General features: G+C 28.0%; 1 protein-coding gene across 1 annotated transcript; it reads left to right on the plus strand.

The window, feature by feature from the left end:
• On the plus strand, nucleotides 1-25,604 carry LOC123299966 (protein jim lovell). The gene is made up of 4 exons (XM_044882401.1): nucleotides 1-65; nucleotides 23,231-24,556; nucleotides 24,627-24,752; nucleotides 24,842-25,604. The coding sequence occupies exons 2-4, from the start codon at nucleotides 23,326-23,328 to the stop codon at nucleotides 25,492-25,494; spliced, it is 2,010 nt and encodes a 669-aa protein (XP_044738336.1). The 5' UTR covers nucleotides 1-65; nucleotides 23,231-23,325; the 3' UTR covers nucleotides 25,495-25,604.
• The last annotated feature ends 641 nt before the right edge of the window (nucleotides 25,605-26,245 follow it).

The raw sequence follows: 26,245 nt of genomic DNA on the forward strand, positions 1-26,245 counted from the left end.
GTTTTGGAACATTTTTTTTTAATTTTTTGGAATATAAATATAAAATTTCATCAGAATTATTAAAAGTGAGTAAAATATTTTTATAATAAATTAAAAAAATAAAGAAACCCCTTCGTTTTATATATGTGTGTTATATATGTTATATCTATTATATTTAGTGTTATTGTCCGTCTGGTAACGGTGGAAATGCATTCGCATCGACTGACTGTGCGCTCGAATACGTTGTTTATTGTGTATGTTTGTGGTTTATCACAAATAATAATACGTTCGTATGTTTTTTCTTCCTTAGGATTCCGTTTCGTGAGTTAATGGTTGTTAATGGTTTAGTTGCATTTTTTTCGAATTTTTTTTGCATTATATATTGCCTTGCAAATTTTACTTTCTTAAAATTTATTAGATTTTTTAATTTATTCATTACAAGAGTTTCGAAAAACCATAAAATGGAACAATTAGAAATTTTTTATGGAAATTAATTTTAAAAAGCTCTCAGATATATTTTTTTCCTGACATTCCTTACAAGATTAGAAATATTTCGTGTTATTTTCCCCATAAATTAACTAGTTCGATTTGATATATGACACCTATTGTTTTAGTTGAATGCAATTTTTTTAGATGTTTATTGAGTTTTTCGGCAAATTATTTAAATTGTTCTTTACTTTTCGCTACGTAATAAAATGCTCAATTCATTGATATCACTCACACTAGACCTAAATGTTTTTATTTATTTGGTAATTTTTAATAATTTTTTCTTTTTTTTTTTAATAATTGTTTTTGTATTTTGTATCGTATTTGAATAGTTACTGAACCCATGACCCATTTTTTTCGCATACTTGACTATAAATATTAGTGTCAAAAATTATTTGAATTTATTTTTTGTCGTATTTTTAAATAATTTTTAAAATTTTGAGTATAAACATAAAATTTCCACGAAATTTCTCAAAAAAAGTTTAAACTTTATCTAGTTTAGAAGTTTTATCCTTCAATTCTTTTTGAATATCCTATATATGTATTGCACGTGGCCATGTATGCTCCTGTTATTAAAATATATTATTATTATTTTCTTAACCAAAAAATGTTTTTATACATATAAATTTTTTAAGGTGATACGATCACGTTACGTTTTAATACAAAATTGGTGCTTATTAATAAGTATATAAAATTGTTCGGTGATCACAATTTTGCGAATGAAATTTGTGTTTTCATTGAATTTTCTATGAAAATCTTCTAAGAATTTTCTCTATAAGATTAAAACTTAGATAAATGTTTACGATTTTAATGCTTTAAAATACCAATTTTATGAATTTTTTGGAAAGTGTCGGCTGTAGTTAAATTAAAATTGAAAAAATTATCCACCAAGGCAATTTTTTTTCTTTTCCTATTTTTATTTTTTATTTTAGTTCTAATAAAGCAGGAACTAGACCGAAAATTGTGTTAGGATACTGATCGGAACACCCTCTCTGATCCTTCCAAAACACATTTCTAGTGTACCTACACTGACCATTTTCATTTCTGCCAATACAAATCTGAAAGTGGGACAATGTCTCGGTCTAAAACATGTCAAAATCCGATATGTATATAGAAAAAAAAAACAATCGTTAAAACGTTTTTTTTTTTTTTTTTTCGAAATAATCGAGGTTGAAAATTATTGGGTTTGACTATAAATGTTGATCAGTGTATGCCATAAATGTTTATCGAAACAAATGTGTTCTAAATTTTAACAATTCATGCGAGATGCGTTCAAACCAGAGATCAGATTCTCGACCTATTATTTGGATTGAATATCAATCTAGAATTTAATAGATGTGCGGATATCGAATTTGCTACATTACCCATAAAAATGTAAAAGTAGACTTGATACGGTAACAAAATTTGAAAGTTAATTCAAAGATTTCTGTCCATCTATTTCTTGCAAAACAGAGTTTTATATGTAATCTCTATGGTGATACTCATCAATGACGTCACTTTTAATATTTCATCAAAAGATTTTAAAGAACCAACTTCACTTTTTTGCCCGTGCAGTGAGAATTCTCCACCTGAAGTGATTAAGAAAAATGTATTCATCATCCCATTTCCGAATTCAAAATTGCATTTGATCGAATATATATAAAACATTAGTACCGTGATCGTTCTCCCTTAACTAAAATATTATTTTTGCGAAAAAATAAAAACAATATTTCTTATACTTATTTGAAGTAAACAAAACATATCTTCATTCTTTTTAAATAATAATATATTCTTCAAAACGATTATATAACTATTTTTTTTTAATATATCAATAATAAACATGTTTTTGTTCGTATAAATTCTTTATATGATTGTTCGTATTAAAGACTTTAGAATGAGACTTAAACTGTGTATAAAAGGATAATATTATATATTTATCGTGTAGATTTATATAACCATATATATATATTCGTTTGGATAGATTTATATATTATTATTATAAGAAAATATATATTTATTTATAGTGTTGTGAATTGAACAAAAATGACAGGGAACGCGTGTTTCTTAGAATTCATACACGTGGTTTTTGTGTGTTTGTATGTTGTCAAATAAACTACTGAGAGCAACGTGTATAAAATATATATTTTTAGAATATATATTATATAAGAGATATTATACTTTTTAGTGAAGTTTTCCATGGAAAATTTTTGGATATTTTGTTTTTTTTTTTGAAACTAAGGTTAGTTCAATGAAAAATTATTTTATATTTTTATTAATTGGAGACGTAAATATAAATAAGTTAGGTTGAATTTTTCCAACTTGTAAATTCTTGAATCATATTGAAATATATAATAAATAAATTTTATATTGTTTTGATGCGTTTTTTAATGTGTTGAATAAGATTGATGCAAAAATAGTCAGGTTATCTGTTTGGATAAACTTATGTTTATTATATACCCTGTATATTTGAAATATAAATCATAGTATACTAAGTTTAGTCCAAAGTTTGTAACGCTTAAAAATATTGATGCCAAGAACAAAATTTTGGTACAAGTGTTCATAAAATGACCTAATTAGTCTTTTTTCGGTTGTCTGTCCACCCGTTCGTGGACATAATAACTCAAAAAAAATATATATATATATAATATATATATATATATATATATATATATATATATATATATATCAAGCTGAAATTTTTATAGCATGCTCAGAACGTTGAGTCGTAGAGACGTAGGTCAAGGTATTCGGTCCGTAAAACTCATCTAGCGTTAGAAATGGAACAAAATTTTAAATGAGAAAATGTGCTCTATAAGAAAGTAAACAACTTTTGTTTGAAATATTTTTATGTAAATATTACTGTTTACCCGTTAGATCGTAAATTTGGACAAAACTTTGATGTACATTTTCTCCTAAACCACAGAAGATAGGCTGTTAAAAATTTGTAGGTAGCTCAAACTAGTGGTTTTGTGGAAAATTCCTGAAAAACAAAAAAAAATTCTTCATAATACTTTTGAAAATTTTCAAAAATCAAAACAAGACTCTATAAAATTGTCCACAATTTTGCTCAATGTAGAAAATTTCATTAGTGATAAATACTGATTCTTAATTGCTAATTAATTGTTAATTCTTGCTTTTTGTCACTTTTTAAAATTGAAATTAATTCGATAACAGTATTTTTTTTTCTTAACATTCAAAATCATTTAAACTTTTATATTTTCATAATTTTTTTTATTTGTCTATTGACAAATCTCATGAATTTACGTCCTTAAATGCTAGTTTTTACTGGATCCTAGATGATATTCATAAACTTTTGTTTTGTATACATTTAAATTTTCGAAGGTATATACAACACATAACTTTGAATATATCATACTTAGATATTGTATAACATATATGTTATATGTTAACATGTATAATATAGGTTTCACAAGGGTTTCTATCCATTCAAAATCATATGAATATAGTTTTGATTACTATTCTTATTCTTGTATTAAATATGTCATTATCAACTTTTACTTGTAGTATCAAATCAGAAAATACATTTCATAGTTCCTTATTTATAATTAGAATATTTTATAATACTAAAAAATTTTAAATTCATTCATTTGTGATTATATGCCCGAGTTACAGGAAATTGGGCTTAAATTGGGGAAGGGGGTCTTTTGGCTGTATTACTATCTCTTGGTTTATAAAATTACCGTAACAATTAATTCCGACGGTGATAAATAAATTTTTTATCATAATAAAATTATTTTTTACCTAAAAAAATGACGTATAAAAACTTTTGCATGGGTCTGAGTCTGCCTCGTTTACTTGTATGACCGTGTCATGTTTGGAAATGAAAGATTTTAAGCTCCAATTCTAGTAAAACTAATCGAATAATGAGACCGTTAACCGATTGATAATCTATCGTTATAATGGATAGGAAAGAAGAAGTTTACCTTGCTCATGGGGGCTTTCAATGATTTTCCGATCAAGATCATGTCGATATACCTCCCATTTTCAGCCTTTTTGTTCACTCACATTTGCTAGGAAATACATTGTAAAAATAAACATAGTATAAAAAAATAATGTAAGTCATAAAAATTACGGTAAAACTCGTATTATTTTTATAAATTCAATTTTTGGAAAACTTATATTCAATATAATGTCTGTATCGAATTTGTAAGCTTGTTATATACAGTCAAATCTGAACATAAACGAAAGTTTAAGGGTCCGTAATCTCTTTTCCTTGTATAGAGAATTTTCACTAAAATAGTTTCTCTTTATACAAGTACAGAAATGATTTTTCTCACTTAAAGTGGGTTTTAGTCAAAAATAATGTTAGTTGATTCCACGCCAAAACTGAGAAATGAATCATAAATAGTTCAATACGCTCGATTACCTCTTATTTAGAAGGTTAAAATGACAAAACCTAAAAATTTCTCCCACTTGTAGAGTTTTCTTGCTTATCCACGTTTGAATATATACATTTTTTTACGAAAATTTAGATATATTTTCATTTATTTCGTATATAATAAATAATATATAGATTGTATTTGAAACTGTTTAATATACAAAGGATGTTTTTTTATAGATTCACATCTTTAAGGACGTTCATGCGTCAACGATATTAGTAGAGAAATTAAAAACAATATAATATAAAAAAATATATAAAAAAAAGATAAAGCGATAGTTTAAATGATTTTCTATGATTTAAAACAGGAAAAATATCCTGTTATCGAATTAATTTCATTAAATTTTAAGTTTAAAAAGTGACTAAAAGTAAGGTTTAACATGAGACTAAATGGAAAATATAAATCGATATTTTTCAAAAATTATATCGATAACCATACTTGAAACTTTTACCAGTTAACTATTATTTAAACTTTTAATAGAATTTCAAAAAAAATTTCTATTTTCTACTAATTTAAAATTCTTTAAAATTTACATACTGTTTCCCTATGAACGCACATAGCAAAACAGGTACACGCGTGAACGTCCTTAAGTAGTCACCCTTTTGTTTGATAACCAATTTGATAGCAGACAGTTGCTTTGTGCTTAGTTCGGTTTAACATTTCGTAACGAATAGATTCACGCCAGAGCAGCTATTAATTGCCCTCCAAGATTGTGCGATCTGATCCATTAGGGGGGAGTTATATAAATTTACTTGTCGACGCCGATAAACCAGAGACTTGAGTTATTGGCAAAATAAGACCGCATTTGATGCGAAAATTTGTGAAGTTTTGACTTGGCAGATTGCACCATCGAAATCATGTTCAAACATTAGGACATAAAATTGTCTTTCCAACAAGTGAAAACAAACAATTGACTGAGTTAATTGTTGAAATACCATGCATAGTCAGTGTTGATTTCTTTATCACATTACACATACAAACATGTGACACATACATAACTGATAATCAAGTATAGTACATATTATAAAATTTCCGCCTAATTGGCGCCCTCACGGGTAAACAGTGATGTTTACGAAAAAATGTTTCAATTTTTGATAAGGAATATTTTTTACATTTAAACTTTTGTTCTATCTCTAACGGTTTACAAGATGGGTCCTACGGACCCAAGACCCGTTTGACCTATGATGCTCATTTACGAACTTGACCTCACTTTTTACGTCCTGAGTACGCTGTAAAAATTTCAGCTCGATATCTTTTTTCGTTTTTGAGTTATCGTGTCCACAGACGGACGGACGGACGGACAACCGGAATTGGACTAATTAGGTGATTTTATGAACACCTATGACAAAATTTTTTTCCTAGCATCATTATTTTTAAGCGTTTCAAACTTGGGACTAAACTTAATATACTATGTATATTTCATATATACATGGTATAAAAAGCCAGTTTCATTGATATTAAAAATATTTTTCTTTATTTTATTTTAATTTAAACTTGTGAACCTCTAAAAAAAGTTTTTCTCATAAACTTTTCTCTATTCACGAATAATTAGTTACACTGCCACCTATATACGCGAAATAATAATTTATTTACGCAATCAATTTGTCATCATCTACTATTTTCTATTTTTTATGTATAAACCCTATTTTTTTCCATCCAACCTGTCACTATTTTATTCATCTATGATAAACACATGCTTTTACACCAAAAGATTTTATTTACAATGGGTATAAAATATATCTATACGAAATATTTAGCAAAACATACATCAGAGTACATATGTTAATAATATAGAGATATAACATACATAATATAAATATATTATATTATATACTTAACATGTTATATACCATATATAATATATACTTTATACATTATATATGATGAGTATATTATATATGTATGTATGTATGTATGTACGTATGTATCCTACACGTGATTCGCTATTGTTATAGACTACAAAATAATATCATCTTCACATTTCACATATTTATACACACATATATATATCCCATCATATACAGATGTGGGTTTGTTACATAATGTAACGTTGATATCTCTACTTCAAAATTGAAAATATATGGTAGTTTTTAAATAATTTTATGTATAAAATTTATATATTTATGTATTTTATGTATAAATCACGTGGTTTTTTTAACGTAACAAAGTTTAGAAAGGTTTTAAACCGTGAAAAGTGAATTATTTTTATTATTCTCTATGTTAAAAGTATATCGTCTTTTTTATTCGTTGAATTACGTGAAGTTAGGGTATATTTTTTAAAGAATTATTTAAAGGAAGAGAAAAATTTTTTAAGCATCGCTGCTCTGAGGTATATTAACTTCAGTAAATAACCTTAGTATTCAGTAAGCTTGGTTTAGAAAATTTATAACTGAACCACGAGGTTTAAATTGACGATAATAGAATAATAAATTCAAAAACCTTTTATGAAGTATTCAACAAAACGGTCTGTCTGTGGTACGATATCATAAAAAAGGCTAATTTTCTGGATGAAGAAAAACGGGCTACTATTTTTTCGAATATCAAACAAATATTTTGGATGGTAATGATAAGAAAAGGCATAAAATTTTCGTTTTTTTGACGACTAGCTGAGTATTTATTTCTCGACTAACCGCTAAGTTCTTGTTTAATTTTTGGGCGCAATCATAGAAAAAACTCGACCAAGCTTTAAACGAATCCAATTTGGGGGGGGGGGGGCTAAATTTTTCTATATCTCCAATTTTTATCAGATTTTGAAACAAAAAATTGTTAATGATCTTTTCAAAAAGGTTTAAAAATATTAAGAAAAATTTATTGTCTCCAATTTCGATAAAAGCCAGTGTATAAAATAATTTTATCCTAAAAAGTACAATAATCGGATTAATTTGATGATCTATAATGCTTGCAAGTAACCAAAATACCATACCATAATGGGCTGTTTCGAGAATTGATTTCATGAATTTCTTAGAAAATATCTGTCTAATAGATACAGAAAAATTAGATTTTCGTGACTTTTGAGTTCTAGTTACTATAGAAAATCTATAAATCAAGAAAAAAAAGCAATATTTCGAGGCAATTTTTTCGTATGATCTAAAGAAGACCTTTTTTAAACTATATACTTCAAATTAATGTAAAAATGGAGAAATGTATCATTATCGCAACCAAATCAATCAATCAATCAATATACCTACGACTAAAGTTAATAAAAATGAACTAAAGGTTGAAAGTGCATACATATATGCCAACATAAATATTATAATTGGTAATAAAATAAATACCTGCATGAGTAGTTTATATTTATAAGATATAGACCTATAACTGACCTAACTTAATCTGGTATAGATATTATAGAAGTACCTATTACTACAGATATGTATTAAAAAAGGATCTATATAATTTAATGATCAATAAAATATTGTTATAGGTAAACAATATTTACTTTATTCAAAGTCTGATAGAAAGATTTTTATTTTTATCTCCAAAATTGAAATCAGAATTTTTATAACATCTTTATATGTTGAGAAGTGAAAAGTGTTCATCAAATTTTTTTTTCTTCTTTCTAAAGGTGTTTCGATAACAAAAGGAAAGTGTTTCCAAAAAACTCATATAAATTTTAAGTCGATTCTCTGAATGGTTTACAATAAATTAATGATTAAAAACAGCCCTTTTTACATGATTGTATATGAAGAAGTCGTAGTAAATGTTGGTTTTTTAGTCAAAAAGTGCTTTTAAGAATGTTTTACCATTCACATAAAAAACCTTTATTAATATTTCTGAAGTTTTAAGCTTTAAAATCATACCAAAATTAAGAACTGTGCATAAAAATGTAAAACATTTTTTTGGTAAAAACACTGACTTTGATCGTTAATTTTTCCTAAACCGTACAGAGAATCGATATGAATTTTTCACAAAAGACGTATAAAAGGGTGATTAATTATAGGTAAATAATGATTTTAAATTTGAATAATTTTCATTTGTTTTGGTTTCGAAATAGCTTAAGCAAAAAATGGGTGATATCCAAAGAAAATCCAAAGAAAATAAAAAAGTTTTCTCAACGGTCAGTTGGTGCAGGGACAATAGTGCCTCCTGCTCTCCATGTATGAGGTCGTGAGATCGAAACCCATCCCAGTGACTAGGTTGTTTTTAGACTACTTTGTTATCCAAAGAGTACCAAATTTTTAACTTAGCAAAACTTAAAAATAAGCAAATAGCATAAAAAAAATTTAAAAAATAAATTTATTGCACTAAAAAGTGGATAGTAATTTTAATTGTAATGTGAAATTCAAAGCGTGGGGTGCTCAATATCTTTTCTTTACAATTAAAATTATTATCCACTTTTTAGTGTAATAAAGCGTGTTTTTTTTTAACTATAATTTAATCTTTTTTATTTATCTATGATTTATTTTATGCTAATGCTTTTGGTCTGGTGTCCACAGATCACATCCACCACAGGTTCTAATTTTTATAAATAATATGTACCATATGTTTAACTTAAATATCGTACGTGTATAAGTTAACTTTAGTATATATAGAGGTAATTCGTAATGTTTTTATAAAAAAAATATAGAAAAACATTACTTAAAACGTGACAGTAAACACCCCACAATGTTTGTAAGAAATAAAATAGTAAGAAAAAAGAGAAGTACATACTAAAAAGTTTTGTAAAACATATAAAAATAGTGAGTAACAATTCACTGTTTTATTTTTGTTTTGAAAGAAAGTAAAAATTTATATTTATATACCAGTTTTACTTTTTAAAATCACGGAAACAGGATTTATACAATTTTGGAATAAATTTTTGTTTTTAAACATTTGGAACCCTAAAATATTATATACCTAGAGTGATACCCACCCGCTTCGCTGAGTTCTAATGTAAAGATTGATAAAGATTGCTCTCGTTTATCCCCTTTCTCTATAACACATCTGTATGGTTTTCTATTTTTTTTAAATGTATAATAGTCGTAATTATTCATTGAGTATATCAGAAAAAATGGCCGTAACAAACAAACAAACAAACATCCTTACTTTCGCATTTATAATATATAGAGATAGAGATAATTCTAATTATAATTTTGAAATCGGACGAATTTAATAGACTTTTATTATATCCCTATACAAATCACTCTTATTAATCGGACTGGACACTCGATGATCTTTAATTCTACACTACTTCCAACACTAAGGCGAATTCAACGACACCTAATTCATCAAAATCGGCCCGGCCCAGTAATGTTATAGTATTGTCAATAACTCATGACAAATGATATTAACCGTTTATTTTCTCATTTTAGAGGCGTAGATAAAGTTTTGTACGGCATACATGTTATGACGTATTTCTGTTTCATTTGAACGTACTTCTGTTTCTTCGCATGGGTACGTTAATAATTCTCTTATGCCACTTGTATCGTAAATAACTTTTTAAATATATGTAGAATGTTCACTAACCATTTTTCAACATATTTATCTTAAATTTTATTTATTAAATTCACATAACCGATTCAATTTGTCAATAATAAAACATATTTCAGAGTTATAGGTACTATTTATTAAATTTAGAAAATTGTATATACAAAAAATGTATGAAAAAACTTACATATTTAATATTCTTATAAACGTATGCGATTCAGAAATAAATAAATATATAAATATTTCACATATTAAATAAAATTTATAAAAATAAATATAATAAAATTGAAAATAAAAATAAGAAGAAAAAAAACTGTTACCTAGTAATATCCGTTTTATTTTTAAAAAAATAAAAATAAATTCGATCAAGTTTTTATATAAGTTTAACTTTCTTATTTGTGTGAAGATATATTATGTCGGGACTTAAAAAAAAAGATTCTTTCTGTTTTAAACGTTTTTACATTCATAGTTATCTTATATTTTGTGAATCATATATTTTTATGTTTATGTTTAGGGTTAGAATATGTTGTCGCGTGTTTTCTCATTTCCTTTTCAATATAGACGATTCTCGCTTTAGTGTTTTTTTTTTTATTTCTAATACCTTACTGTCAATTTAAAAAAGGTTACTTCCAAATTTTAAAAATCATTTCAAATAATCAGTATTTCAAAGTATCAGGATTATCACTGAAGCAATTTCATCAGTTGATATCTAAAAAATTATAACTAAAACGCAAAACTAACCATATTTTCGTGCCAAAGCTTGTTGAGGGTAATTGGGATTTATAAGTAAAACCAATGCAGCTTATTTGACAATTAGCTGAATTTTTTCGTGATTTGTCAAGAAGCGTTTCGAAATAAAAGCTTTTTGTATCGGATTTTAGTCGATATTTCAAACACTACTCATCTTAACGTGAAATGAATCAGATTTTTGTATTCCTTGGCAAAATAAGTTTTACGATATTTCAAAAAAATTTTCAAATTTTTCAAAAAAGGTTCCCTCAAAAGAAATTTGTAAAAATCAGGAAATTTTTTTTGCCTCCAATTAGGATAAAATCCATTTTCTAGAGTAATTTTTACCCGAAAAATATAAGAATCGGTTTCTTTTGACGATTAAACGAGTATTTTCTAAGTTATCTACTAAAATCGTATACGACGAGCTATCTTCTGAAGTCATTTCCTCAATCGGTATCTTCAAATTTACCTTTCAATCGCAAAATAAACCAGATTTTCGTTCTTCTAGAACATTTACGATAATGAGCACCCAAAAAACAGTCTATTTGGCAATTAGATCATATCCAAAATCGCCCAGAAATAAAAGCTTTTCAAAAAGGATTTTAGGCGATATTTAAAAAACTACTCATCCCATCGTGAAATATACCCGATTTTTTTATTTTTTAGGTCAAAATGACCTTATGAATCAAGTTTTATGAAATTCCAAAGCAAAATTTTTTTTAGCGTTTTTCTCGATTTTTTCAAAGACCTGCCTTAAGAAAATTAAATAAAAAAAATTTTTAATCTTTATCTAGAGTAATTTGGAACCTAAAAATATAAAAATCGGGTCCAATTTGCGATTGGATATTATTACTTATGAGATATCAACTAAAATCGCATACGAAGGATATAAGAAAGGTATTTTTTTATCAACTAAAAAACTGCTCATGAAAGAAACAGTGCCCCCAAAAAGAAAAAGTTTTGTTTTTAAATATCAACATGCCTAATTTTCGTTACGGAATTCTAACAAAATAAAAATTCCTATAAAAAATAAAAAATGTAAAAAGTTTATTGAGTTGATGGGGTGTTAAAACTATGTACCTGTTCATCATCCATCCATCATGGTATGAGATATTCTAACGTTGTTCCTACAGGAAAATGTGTATTTTACATGTATTTACAAGGTTTGAGATAATAGAATTACTAGCTTATGCACGCAGCTTCGTTCGCAATAATGATTCATTTTAATGAATTCATTAAATGATTCATTTAGTTAATCCAGGGTTGTCTATGTGTGACTTCTCGTCAGAGACGTCTTAGAAATTTGATTAACTGTCTTCATGTACTCGTCAGACGAATATTTCGGATAAAAATATTTAAAAAATTCCGATTTAACAAAATGAGTATGTGATTTAAAAAGACCATAATTAAACTTAACTTTACCCAATTCCGAGCAATACATTCGGCTGTATTCAGTTCTCAAAAAAATTTAAATAGTCGTTTCTACATGTTTGGTGGGGTTTCTTATAATTACGAAGATATTTTAAAAATTTAGGAAATTTAATTATGCTGTTCAATGCCATATTTCAATTTTTGAGTTATTTAGAGAAGTAAAGTCATGATAATTCGTTTGCAAAAAATTTTCCCACATATTACTTGCGTACCATACTAGAAGTTTATTACAGAGAAATATCTTTAAAGATACCCTTTTATATCAAAGTATAAAAAGTGTCAACTTTCATTAAAAAAAAGTGTCATCAAATTAGCGACTGAAGACAACATAAGAATATAATCAGGAGACAAATTGCCATTAGATGAAATTGCCACTTATTTAATACATAAAAATGGTACTAGAAATTGAGACAATTTTGTAACTGTACTTATAATTAAGCTTTATGAAAATTTCTAGGCGCTTTTATCAATGACATGATAAACTGACGGGCATCGGAACATATTTTGTAGAAATTTCAACAAATTTGAAGAATGGCAAAACATTTGGAGCAGTTTTACTGTAAACGTAGTTTTAAAAAAAAGTTGTTAAATTATTTTACAACTATTTTGAACATATTTTATATACATGTGTGCAAAACTGTTTAACGGTAGTATTAAATTTTGGTGTAAGTTGTAAGTAAAGAGTAATTATAAATACAAATTATTATTTTTACAAATTTGCAAAAATATTTTTATTATTTTATTACCTTTTATATATATATATATAAACATATGAATATGTGTATATGTATATTTTTTATTATATGTATTTTTAAGGCGATTATAAAAAAAAAGGTCTTGTATGTGAAATTTTTGCAAATAAATAAATAAATGCCGATACCTGACTAGAAAATATCACTGATGACTAAGAAACAATTCTTTGAAATTTACTTTCTATTCTATATAATCATCACAACACAAAAACATTCGATGTCCTTGGAAAAATAATTACAATCAAAAACAAACTTTTGTTTTATCGTTGATAGTCACTTTTAACCCAAAATTTAAGAAAATCAGATTTATTTGAGCATATTGTTAGTTTATTTCAACATCTTACAAAATCAAATCATTCGATTTTTAATTTGAACTCAGGTAAAAGCAGATATCCCTTAAATATACAATTCTGAAAGGATTTAAACATTTCCGCTAAACTAAAATTAGTCTTAAAACAAGTTTTCATGAACATTGTAGCGCAATACCTGTTTATTTCAAAGTTTAAAATATTATCATCTACACACTGAACACTATATCGCATCTATTTATACGCTAGCGTGCAATTTAAAAAAAAATTTATTTGCACGTTATTAATCTAAATTGCAGAAAATTTTTTCGTTCCCACTTTTTCACAAATTCACAAAAATTTTATAAAAATTTCTAGCCTTCGATCCGGCGATTTTGTTCTCGAGATATCTGCATTACATCTGTCTCAAATCGAAAATCTATAGATTTAAAGCTGACATATCTTGAAATCCGTGTACTTTACGTCCACATGAATGTGATTTTCGCTATTCTTGGGTTTGGGCTTGCCTACTTTGGAAGTCATTTATTAATTTTAATAGTCGGGAAACCTCTCCCTTCTTTAAAATTTTCAGAATTGATTTAGACTAAATCCAACTTCATATAAAAAAAATCAAGCTTTATATTTAAAATTGCCTTGGTGCTCGTACATCCTTAAGAGCAGTTCAATTTTAATAGAAATGCGTGCTTAATTCCATACAACAATTAATTAAAAAATTCAAAAAAACACAGTTATACCAAAGTTTTAAGTTTTCACTTCTGTCGACAGTCTCCATGAAAGCTTATCATTTTTTTTATTTTGCTGACAAAATTTCGACTTTTTTGATGAGCTAATCAAACGTGATTCGATATATAACAGAAAAAATTACGCCTTTTTGTACAAATGGTAAAAAACAATCTCTGCAATGCAGAGCTTCACCTTCACTTTAATTGTCTCACTTCAAGTTTCAAGGATGGATATCTTCTTCTGGCATTGCAAGTGCATTCGTCTAAAGCTCGATAAGACGTATCCTCCGTTTCATAGTCGGGGATGACATTGAACAAAATTTGTCCCTCTTTTCCAATTTTTCCAAAAGGTTACCATCCTTTTCTTTTGTGAAATATTCATATCGATTCTCTGTACGGTTTGTGAGAAATGTGTGATATTTGTTAGTATCGATATGAATTTAAATATGTACAAACACACAAAAGGCTTATACAAGGGTGATTCATTGATAAATACAAATTTTAATTTTTGTTATCATTTTCATTTTTACGATATCGAAATACCTTTATCAAAAAACCATATTTTTTCTTTTTAAGGACCATATTATTTTTTTTAAATTAAATTTTTAATTCTAAGATATTCAAATGATTTGTTAAAAAAGAAGTAATTACACTTTTAATTTCCATACTCATCACATGAATTCCATATACATTCATCATATACATAATTCACTGACTGCATTGAATAGCAACAAGCAAAAATAATTTAAAACAAAAACTGATGAGAACCTTTAATAAAATATCAAATTATCTTTTCAAAAATAATAATTTTATGTTTATTGTTGTTGTTGGTTATGTTGTTACTACACGACTTTAATAAAATAAAAACAATAAGCCAATTTGACGACTATTAATAAATAAAATTATTTATTATTGAGAATTTTGTTAGATATCTAATAAATTACATTCCAATGTACACAATGTATCAAAAAATTTTACTCATGGTTTTTATGGAAATTGATTTTGATAATCCGATCGAAAATCAGATGAAACTGGAGGTTTCTGTGGAGTATACTTGTTTGAAGAGTTTTCACAAAGTATGGGTGGAGTTTATACGTGATTTCAGCAGTGCAAACGGCGTTTTGTTGGGATTTTCGTGCGATATTGCCCCGATATTTTCACGGAAAATCAACGAAGTATTGCTGGTGATCTTCCGAAATGAGAATAGTTAGAAACTCTGTTCATACTCTATTAAATCACTGGCTATACTCTCTTTCCATGAAAATACCACCAACACTCTACGGAAACTCCGAAAAAAGGCCGTAGGAATTTCATATCGCAATTAAACTAAACGTCGTGGAATTTCGTCGAAACAGTGGCACTTGAAACCACTAGGAAGGCTACAATACAAATTAACCCCATGAAATGAATCCTTTCGAAATTTGCAGATTTCCTTATAGTTTTTTATGTATTATATTTGTGAAAGACATTGTTTGAAATATGGCAAACAAACCAAATTGTGAAAATATTTGAATTAAAAAATTCGACACCAAAGCCGTGGATCAAACCTCAATTTTCCTAGCTTGGATATTTTTCTTCGTTTTAGATTCTTAGTTCAAACTCATGGTCTAACTACACGTATTGTGAAAATATCTGTTGAGATTTGTTAATTAAATCTCAAAAAATTTTTAGAAACATTATAATCATATTAATATTAGACTTGAAAAATTATGGTCTCTAATGATAAATTCCTACTGCTTTGCCATGACTCGGAAAAACTAGACCGAAAATTTAATAGTCCCGGAGTATTGTTGTAATAACGAGTTGGTTGGTTTAAGTTTGTCGACTATAGAGGAGTTGGTTGGGTTCTGAAGTTTTTCGGCCTTGCATTCAAAAATGGAAACACTATTACAGAAATTTTTCCTGTATATTTTTTCCTATAATACCGCATGATAAATATTTCCATTTTCTTAATAATAACCAAGAAATTTTAAAGTTATTAGACTAGAAAAAAGGGTTTATTATGATTGTTACTCTTACCAAACTCCACTGTGGTATTTTGCTTTCCAAAATGAGTGTTAGTTTAATGGGATTTCTCATAAAGCTCCGTCGTCAAGTAAAATTTCATTTTGATTTCTTTCGTAGACAAAATTAGAAATCACAGAGGTTGGTTTTGTGAATTACACTTTCTTTTTAATTTAAGAAGTACCATTATTTCAAGAATGGAACAATTGGACACATGAAAAAAAAAGATAAAGAAATAATTTTATTCAATACGAATTTCGACCGACTTTTTGGCTAATAATAGTTTTTGTTCTATGATTTCAACCTCTGGTATCTATTGGGCATCATGCATCAAAATAATATGTTAAAAACTTTTAAAACCGCATAAGAATTCTTGAAACAATCCAGCTTTTTAAATCGAATCGATAGAGTGTTCATCACGAAATCATTCTCTTCGATTCTTTACTTCATGTAGAATAAAAATAATTCGGCTTCCTAATCGATATTTACAAATGCAAGAAGTGTAGCGCAGTAAAGATTCATATCTATTTCGATTCAAAGGATTGAAGAATTTTAAAGATTTAACAAAATCTTTTAATTACGGTGAATAAACTCTTCTTGATATTTACGTAATTTAAAAAATGATTAAATATTATTTCATAACCAAATTAATTTTGTACATCCTGTAGTTAAGTACATGAGTCTATGTATTAAAAAATACTTACTTAAAACTTAAGTACCTAATGCACACACATATTTACTTACCACAAATAAGTAACTTTTTATATTGTACTTTAAAAAGATTAGTTAATAACGATATATTTTGCAATATATCGTTAATAATATCATCATGGTTCAAATAGCCAATGTAGTATCTATCATTCAAATATTTCGATTTTTTTTCTCCAATAAAATTCATGTTTTATGAACAAATTGCACGATATTTCAATTTTTTTGTGATTTTTTTTAAAGTTTTGAATGAATTTATATTTTTTGAGATTTTTCTCTCATTAATTAATTATGAAATTAAATCATTTCATATAATTTATGTATAATTGCTTTAATATGAAAATATTGATGAAATTAAGACGTTATGTCATGTTTTAATTATTTTATGGCATTAGCACGATTAAATTTATTAGATCGAATAAGTTTTAACTTGGAATAACTTTTAGTAAATGAAAGGTTGAAAAGAAAAATTAAGGATGTATGAGCATGACAACATTGTTTGATTTAAAGGCTCAAAATTTGTTTGTAGGTAGTCTTTTACTCAAAGAATATGTAGTTAAAATTTCAGCTTAGGTATCCGTGCAAATTTTTAAGAAATAAGTCATTAAAAATCGATATAAAATACATTGGCTCTTATGGAGGAATCTCAAAAAACGACATATTTTGGAAGTTTTTGATAATTTTCATTTGGAATGAATGAAAACAAATTTAAAAAAAACTTTTTAATAGAAAGTAAACATATTAGCAATGAATTAGAAAAGAAAAAAACTAAGTGTCACCGTCCATATAAGGATCTTATTTTCAACTTTGATGATGAATTTTGTTATAACTTCATGAATGTAGACGAAAAATAATGATAAAATTTTTCGATATGTGTCTTGGTTTTCGAAATATCGAAAGCTAAATAATTAAACAAAATTTTCAATTTTCGATATTTTGAAAATTAAGCCAGATATCGAAAAATTTTATTCTTACTTTTCGTCTTATATCGTCAAGTAATAATATAAATTTATCATCAAAATTGAAAATATCTATTTTTAAATTTGTGCCCCCACTACCATGCTCATCATATAATCCTTAAGAATATTGAAATTTACTCTTCGTTATAGTATTTGAATGTAAAAAAATTTAGAGAAGACAATTTCCTCTTTTTATCATGAGTATAATTGTAGAAAATAAATTTTACCCCATGCACCCGGTCATTTCTTTGTAAGTCTAATGTTAATTAATATATTTGTCATTCTAATTTTTCTACCTTCTTTAACGATTAACAATATTACAACTACAATTCGACAAACTGAGACCCATTATAAAGGTCTGCGTAAAAAATCCATTAATGTATGACAGAAAACTTTTCAGTTTTTACACAGCTTCTTGTATTTTTGATGCGTCATTTCGAACTTTTCTACGTATTTTAGTAAACTCGGTCCTAAAATGGTAACATAAAAATGATTTTATAACTTTTTTGTATTATATTACAAAACTGTCTGTCAAAATTTATATTGCTAAAAAGATACTAGTCTGATTATTTTTAAATAAATAAATGACGAATAATATTTGTTTTAATTGTCTTCAAATGATTTTAAAATTAGCAATTTTCGCTGCTTTTATCGGAAATGTGTGAAAAAAAGATACTAGTAAATCCAGTAAACGCAACCACGCAAAGGTAGCAGACATTTGACATGAAAAAAATATACATTCAGCCGTCTTGAAATCAACGTTTGTGATACGTTGCTGGCCAGATTATTTAAAGAGTAGGCATATTTAACTTTGTTCTTATGGTAAAACGGTAGATGATGATATATTTTCATAGATTTCTCCACATTAGACGGTGGAAAAAAACTATTTAAATTAAAGATAAAACCTTAATAAATTATTGAAAAAAAACCATTGTGCACGACTAATTAAGGATGTATGAATACGGTACTGGGGACTCAAATTTTAAAAAAATAATAATTTTTATTTTGATGGTGAATTACGTTATAGCTTACACAATATTAGACCACAACTAAGAATAAAAATTTTCGATAACTAGAGTAATTTTCAAAATATTGAAAATTGAAAATTTTGTTTAGTTATATAGCTTTCAATATTTCGAAAACCAATGCAGTTATTGAAAATTTTTATTATTATTTGTCGTTTACATTCATGAAGTTATATAACATCATCTAAGTTGAAAATAAGGTACAAATAATTTCAACCACAATTCTTTACTTGCCTTGGCGCTACTACCTTAATGAAAGATTTTTATTACGAGGGCCGCTAATTTTTAAAACTGTTTATGTACGTAAAATTTCTTAATCCGCCTCTGTTGAGGCGTCTCATATCTAGAAAAATTTATATTCATAAACAAAAAATCATTAACACAATAAATATGATATACATATATATAATAATATACGGCAAAATAGACACAAACCACATTTAAAGGATAGCTCATACTATAAACATCATATTATATTCGACCACAAAAAAGCATTACTCCACCAGGCTTGCCTCTGCTGCGCGCATCATACGATAAAAACAACGCGATGTATCATGCGCTTACATACACATATATAGTTCGCGCGATGATCTGTCAGTCTCGTATCACTATAATATACATTTGTTGTTTTTCCAAACAAACATGTGACTTTCTATATATATACAAGAAACTGATAACAACTGTCAAAAAAGCACATGTCTAGGCGTGGTTTTAAATCTCACCTCCTACAAAAACACAATATATATATATATGTATATCGTATTCGTAGAGGAGAGTTGTAACTATATTCGATGTTGGAAAATCGTAGGCACATACAAACATATAACATATAGGTACTACACATTATTCTAGAAATACTAAATAATAATAATTTATCTCTGTTTATATATGGATCCGTAGTACATAGATTTTTGCTACGAAACATAGATTGCTTACAATGACTGAAGAAATCGATCTAATTACATTATTCGGTCAGTTTTGGTTTTGTTACATAAAATATATGCATGTTTAAGGATGTACGAGCACCAAGACAATTTTAAATAAAAAGCTGGATTTTTTTTTATATGATGATGGACTAAGTCTTAAACAATTCTGAAAATTTTAGGGAAGATGGGGTTGTACGATTATTTAAATAAATAAATGACTTCAAAAGTAGGCATATTTAACATTGGTGGATGATATGTTTACACAGACTTCTCCAAAAACTAGTCGACGGAATTTTCAACTCTTTATCTTTTATCGTTTTGGAGAAAATCGACACCAAAGTTTTGTCTTTATTTGTGCCCTTACGGATAAACAGTGACGTTTACGAAAAAATGTTTCAAACATAACTTGTTTATTTTTTATAAGAAACATTTTTTACATTTAAACTTTTGTTCTATCTCAAACGGTTTAAAATATGGATCCTGCGGACCCAAGACCCAATTGACCTATGTTGCTCATTTACGAAATTAGCTTCACTTTTTACGTCCTGAGCACGCTATAAAAAATTTTCAACTTGATATATCTTTTCGTTAGTGATTTATCGTGTCCACAGACGGGCAGAGAATCGTTCAACCGGAAATGGACTAATTAGGTGATTTTATGAACACAAAATTTTGTTCGCAGATCAATATTTCTAGGCGTAACAAACTTGGGGTTAAACTAAGTATATCATGATATATATTACATATATACAGGGTATAAAAATAAACTATCATTGGACAAATACTTAAAGTAAAATTTTTTTTCCCGAATTTTTCCTATCAAAAAATTTTATCTAGAAAGTTTAAGAATTTGCTCTCAGATTATTTTCTAAAATTATTTTCAAAGTCTACGAAGAATTAATAAATATTAATGAAATATCTTTATAGTTGTTACAATTTTATGGTGGAAACGCAATTAAGTTATGCAAGATATCAACTATCACTATGTTATATGCATTAATATGCGCTTCCACCATTTGTTTAAGAATTATACCTACATAAATACATTTAATGTTGAATTTTTTTTTAAAACTGTTATTGTATTTTTAAGGACGCTTTTTTACACTTGATAACACGTTGAATGGTAAAAATTGTATTGATTTTCCATTTATAAAACAAGTAAATAAATACTTTACCTAAAAAACTCAATTTTATTCAAAAAACATTGTTTTCAAGTTTTCAAATCCTTAAACAGGAAGAATTTTTCTTGCATCTGAATTTAACGCACTCATCTGTGATAAACCATTGTAAGAATATCAGGAAAACAAGGCGGAAAAGCATATAAAATAGTACAACATCTTTCTAAGTGTATACAATTTTTCTTTTTTTTTCTAAATTTCTTTTTTTTTTATTTAACTTATATATTTAAATAAAAATAATAATGCTTTTTATTTTTAATTGTTTTGTGTACATTTATTTTAAAACTTACATACATATATAATTATTTTGAATGTCCAATGTGCGATATCTCCCGTTAAAGGTAAATCTAAAAAATTTTCTAAGCCCATAAATCGGATTCTTCTGTTAATATTAAACTGCAGACGCTGGTTTTGATTTATCTAGCTTGCTAGAATTTTTCTTAATGATATTTACAAGGAGCAACAACCCCAATATAAGGAAATTTATGTTGCTAGATTGGAAAGTGGCCAGTTTATCCCACCACTTTTTACGATTTTGTACAAGATTGAACTGTTTGCTCCCAACTTTTTTTAAAAAAACTACGAAGATTGTATATTTTGTAGCGGATTTGAATACGATCAAAGCTTCCTGCAAGTTTTATGAGTGGGGTGTGGTATAGAACGACTTAATCGTAACTTTATCCGATGGTTCTATTTTGTTACATACTTTATTAGCACCTCGGAACCTTAATTGCAGAATGAAACATTCAAAAACTGACTACATATTTATAAAATTGGAAAATTCATTGTTTTCGGCGCGTCTCAATGGTGACGTCTGTTCCGATGACAAAAGTTATAGGTCATGTTCAGCGCTGCTTGAAACAAAAATATCTTATACATTATTTGTCTAGCCTTTTTTTCTGGAAATGCGTGTCTTTCTTATTCCTTTATCAAATTCCATTATTTGCTTCTCCTTTTAAAGCTTACCGAGCTTGCTAATGATGAAAAATAGACTCACGGTCTAAAAATGTACGTTAAGTAATGTTAAGAAAAAACAAGCTAAAAATATTATATTCAGATTTAATTGTGTTTATTATGTAATTTGTATATCAAATCTGTAATTATATTGCCTATAAGTAAAAAGAAAGTAAATTATCAATTATTAATCATTCTTCTAGCGTGTTTTTAAACACGGGTACCGCACTGCGAAATTCCATACGAGCCGACTTGTAAACGATATTTTTTTCAACGGTTTCTTGCACAATCATATCGTATATAATATTATTTACATTTTTTCACTTACTCGAAGAAGAAGAGTTCTAGAATATAGTAGTAATAACGACTAGCGATTTGAACGCATGGTTCTATGTAGGTATAACAACTTTTATTGTATGTATAGATAGAAAAAAGGGGCGGGTACAATTTTCTCGTCTCGTTGTTGTGTAGTTTGTAACAATTTTACATGGTGGAAATGTTGTTTTGTTGTGTAGGTATTGCTTACTCTATGTATGGGCAATTTTCTCCTTTTTTTCTTTTTTCTTCTTTGTGTAAATGTAAATAAATTGTTATGTTATTGATAATCTTATAAGTATTTTTAAAATAATATTTATTTTAAGCTTTCTAACAGGAAGTTATTGTATGCCTCCTGAAAATCTAAATCAAAAATTATCCAAAATAACAATATTTTCGAGTTATACGTAAAACCGAATTTCAAAGATTTGCACTTCCTTAGAAAAAAGTGTATACAGACTAAAATTCTAAATGGAAAATCCCTACTGGAATGCTTTTGGTTGTTCCAATAATGCGAGAAGCCTTCGTAGCATTTAATTTTGAGAAATAGTAAAGTTAAAATTTTGTCAAAAAGGATTAGTGTAGTTATCATAAGCAAGGTTTTAGACAATAAATTTTACTATAATTCATCTCACATCTCTTAAATTTTTTTGTTTATTTAATATTTACAGGAACACTTATGTTCAAACTTCTGCAATACAGGAACATTTCCACGAATTTTATTCTCTGTACAACTGTTTTATCTAAGTCATTGCAAGGGGCACTTTGTTCCTTTTTACGATAAGAAATTTATAATTCATTTAACTAAAAGTCGTACAAATATAAAGTGATAACAACAGCTGTACAATTTTATTCAAAAATTTCCAAAAATTTGCCCCTACATCAATAAAATTTCTCAATAAAATAAAAATTATAAGAAGAAATCCGATGACATTATTTTAAATTTTTTTATTTTTTTTATTGTTACAGATTGTGGAAACATCAACCACTTATAAACAACCAGAAAATTCAAAAAATTCAAAATTAACTCAAAAAAATTAATAATTAAATGTATTTAAAACAAAATGTCTGAACAACAACCACATTACTCATTACGTTGGAACAATCATCAGTCGCATATATTAGGTGCATTCGAAGCTTTACTACAAGCATCGGCACTTGTTGACGTTAGCTTAATGTGTACCAAGAAAACTATTCGGGCACATAAAGTTGTACTCAGCGCATGCTCTCCATTCTTCCAACAGATCTTCGCTGAAAATCCATGTAAACATCCAATTATTATCCTCCACGAGTACGAAGAATGGGAGATCCAAGCATTAGTAGATTTTATGTATAAAGGAGAGATTAGCATCGATCAAGAACAATTATCTGCCTTAATTAAAGCTGCAGATAGTTTACAAATACGTGGTCTTGCACCACAGGATGCGCCAGAAGTTAGTAGTAGTCATCCTCCAACGCCGACATCAACGATCATCGATACTCCACACGATGACAGTGCCGGAGAAGATGATGAAGATGGGGACGAAGATATGGGTCCTGGAGGAAATGTAGCAAAATTACCACATATGTCACATTTAAATTTTATTGAAAGTCTGTCATCGTCGAATGGCGGTGATCTGTGTGGATCACCGTTACCACGACGAAAACAAGCTCGACCACGCAGAAGATCAGGCGAATTAACACATCCTCAAGATTTAAGTAATAAGTCATTAGCGGCGGTACATCATCAGTTATTATCGTCTGGGTCGATTGACAATGATGATACTGCAGAGGATTTGTGTTTGAAAAAAGAACGGTCGTTAACTCCACCACATTCACCTCCTCCAGGACCAGGACCTGGCCCAAATCCACAGCAACATCCTTCGATGTTACAAATACCCCCGGTGGTACAATCATTACCGGCTGTTCCCGGTGTTAACCAAGCAATTCCACCTCAGGCGCATCATCATCAACAAATACATCCTCCACCACCAAGACCGCCATCTTCAACGACAAATCAACAACAATCGTCACAGCAACAGACAACACATCATCATCATCCTAGATTGAAACAAGAAACGTCACCAGAGCCACGAAGTCCGGAACAGCAAATAGATTTAAGTACGACAAATAAGCAAGATTTTCATAATATGCCACCCATTCCACCGCATTTGGTAAAAGAATTCCATGGGATACCACCTCCAATGCCACCACACCCCCCAGGAATTGGGTTAGCATCGGCACCACATTCACCAATTCCATACCCTCCTATGCCAGCAGTTACAGCGTTGGCGATAAGTCAACCTCATAATAAATGTAAGTTCTATTGTTAACGGTTGGCAAAAATTTTGAGCTAAAAATTTACTTTATTTTTTTCACCTCACAGTTTTTGGGCTGGATTCACCACTGGGATTATTTCCACCGGGATTGGATGGATGTAGAAATCCATTATTGGATTTAACGGACCATCGAAATGCACCTCCTGAGTCGCAAATATTCACAAAAAAGAAAAGTAAGTCTTTTCAATTCCCATTTTTTTAATTTTACACGAAAATTTTGCCTCGTAGGATAAAAACTGTAGGATAAACTTTATTTTTACAGTGGGTCGACCAAAAGGTCAACATTCAGCACCACGAGGGGGTCCACCCCGATCATGGACAAATGCTGAATTGACTGAAGCATTGCAACACGTCTGGAATAAAAAAATGACAACCAGTCAAGCGTCTCGTATATTCGGTATCCCTTACAATTCCTTACTAATGTATGTACGTGGTAAATACGGGAAGAGTTTAAAATTGGAACAATTAAGAAAAGACTGCACAGGGGGTCCTGGAGGACCACTTGAACTCTTAGGTCTTGGTAGTAACAATAACAGTCCCGCCGGCAAACCAGGCTCCGAACGGGATTTACAAAATTTAAATGATTTACATCATCCGAATAACAATAACCATCCACGACCACCTAGTTCCGAATCCGAAATGATGCCAAGTCCTGTATTCAACCATTTCCCACATAGTTTTTACCCCGATTTTGGTTCTGGTTTCCCTATACCAGTTAGTATGCTACATTTATTACCACAAGCGGATAAAAATCGAACCGAATTATTTAATCACATACAACTCGAGGACGATGCGAAAAGTGATCGTTCCAAAGAGATGTCCGCCGATGAAGAATCGGATATCTATCGACCACCCATCTTAAGTTCGAGAGATGATTGTCGCCGGGAATTACTCCAACAGAATGGACAAGAATAAAGCAATGTTTAAAAATTTTTAGTTAGGAATCCTAGATAATAAATTATTTAACAAAAAAAAAACTGATCTCAAAATGGTCTCTTACGTTTTGACGATCGATATACGTTTTTGGGGCAATATTAGAAACTTAAATACGGATAATACTTTCATCCAAGATGAATATTATCCAAAAAAAATTATATTTAAATTTAAAAAAAATTGGCTTAGATGTTATTATGTAAAAAATACAAATGAATAAAGACCAGCATGGGTCGTTTTATTAAAAAAAAAATACGTATTTAAGATAGTTATTATTAATGAATTACGTATCTATCAGTGCTTCCTTAAATAATTGAATGAATAGTTTTTTATTTTGTAAATGGATGGATAAAAATGAAATGCGTAATTAAAAAAAAAATATTGAACAAAGAATATTTATAAATATTACGAAGAATTATTAATTTATGTTTTTTATTAATTATTATTAAAAATAATGTTTTTGATTTTTTCCTTTATTTTACGTTTTTTAAGTATTAATTAATTAAGGTGAAGTAAGAAGATAGGATATCGTTACTCATATAAGACTGATTCTATTTAAAAAATATTGCCAATGTCCGAATAATTTTATAAAAATGCCACTAAATGTTATTTAAACAAAATACATTAAAAAAAAAACTACTACTGCTGAATAAAAATAAAACTAAATCAACAAATTCTTTTTTATACATTTTTTATTTTATTTGAGAAATTTAAGAGGAATTAACGGTGTGTT

Source organism: Chrysoperla carnea, chromosome 5 (genome assembly GCF_905475395.1).
Source record: "Chrysoperla carnea chromosome 5, inChrCarn1.1, whole genome shotgun sequence".
NCBI lineage: Eukaryota > Metazoa > Arthropoda > Insecta > Neuroptera > Chrysopidae > Chrysoperla > Chrysoperla carnea.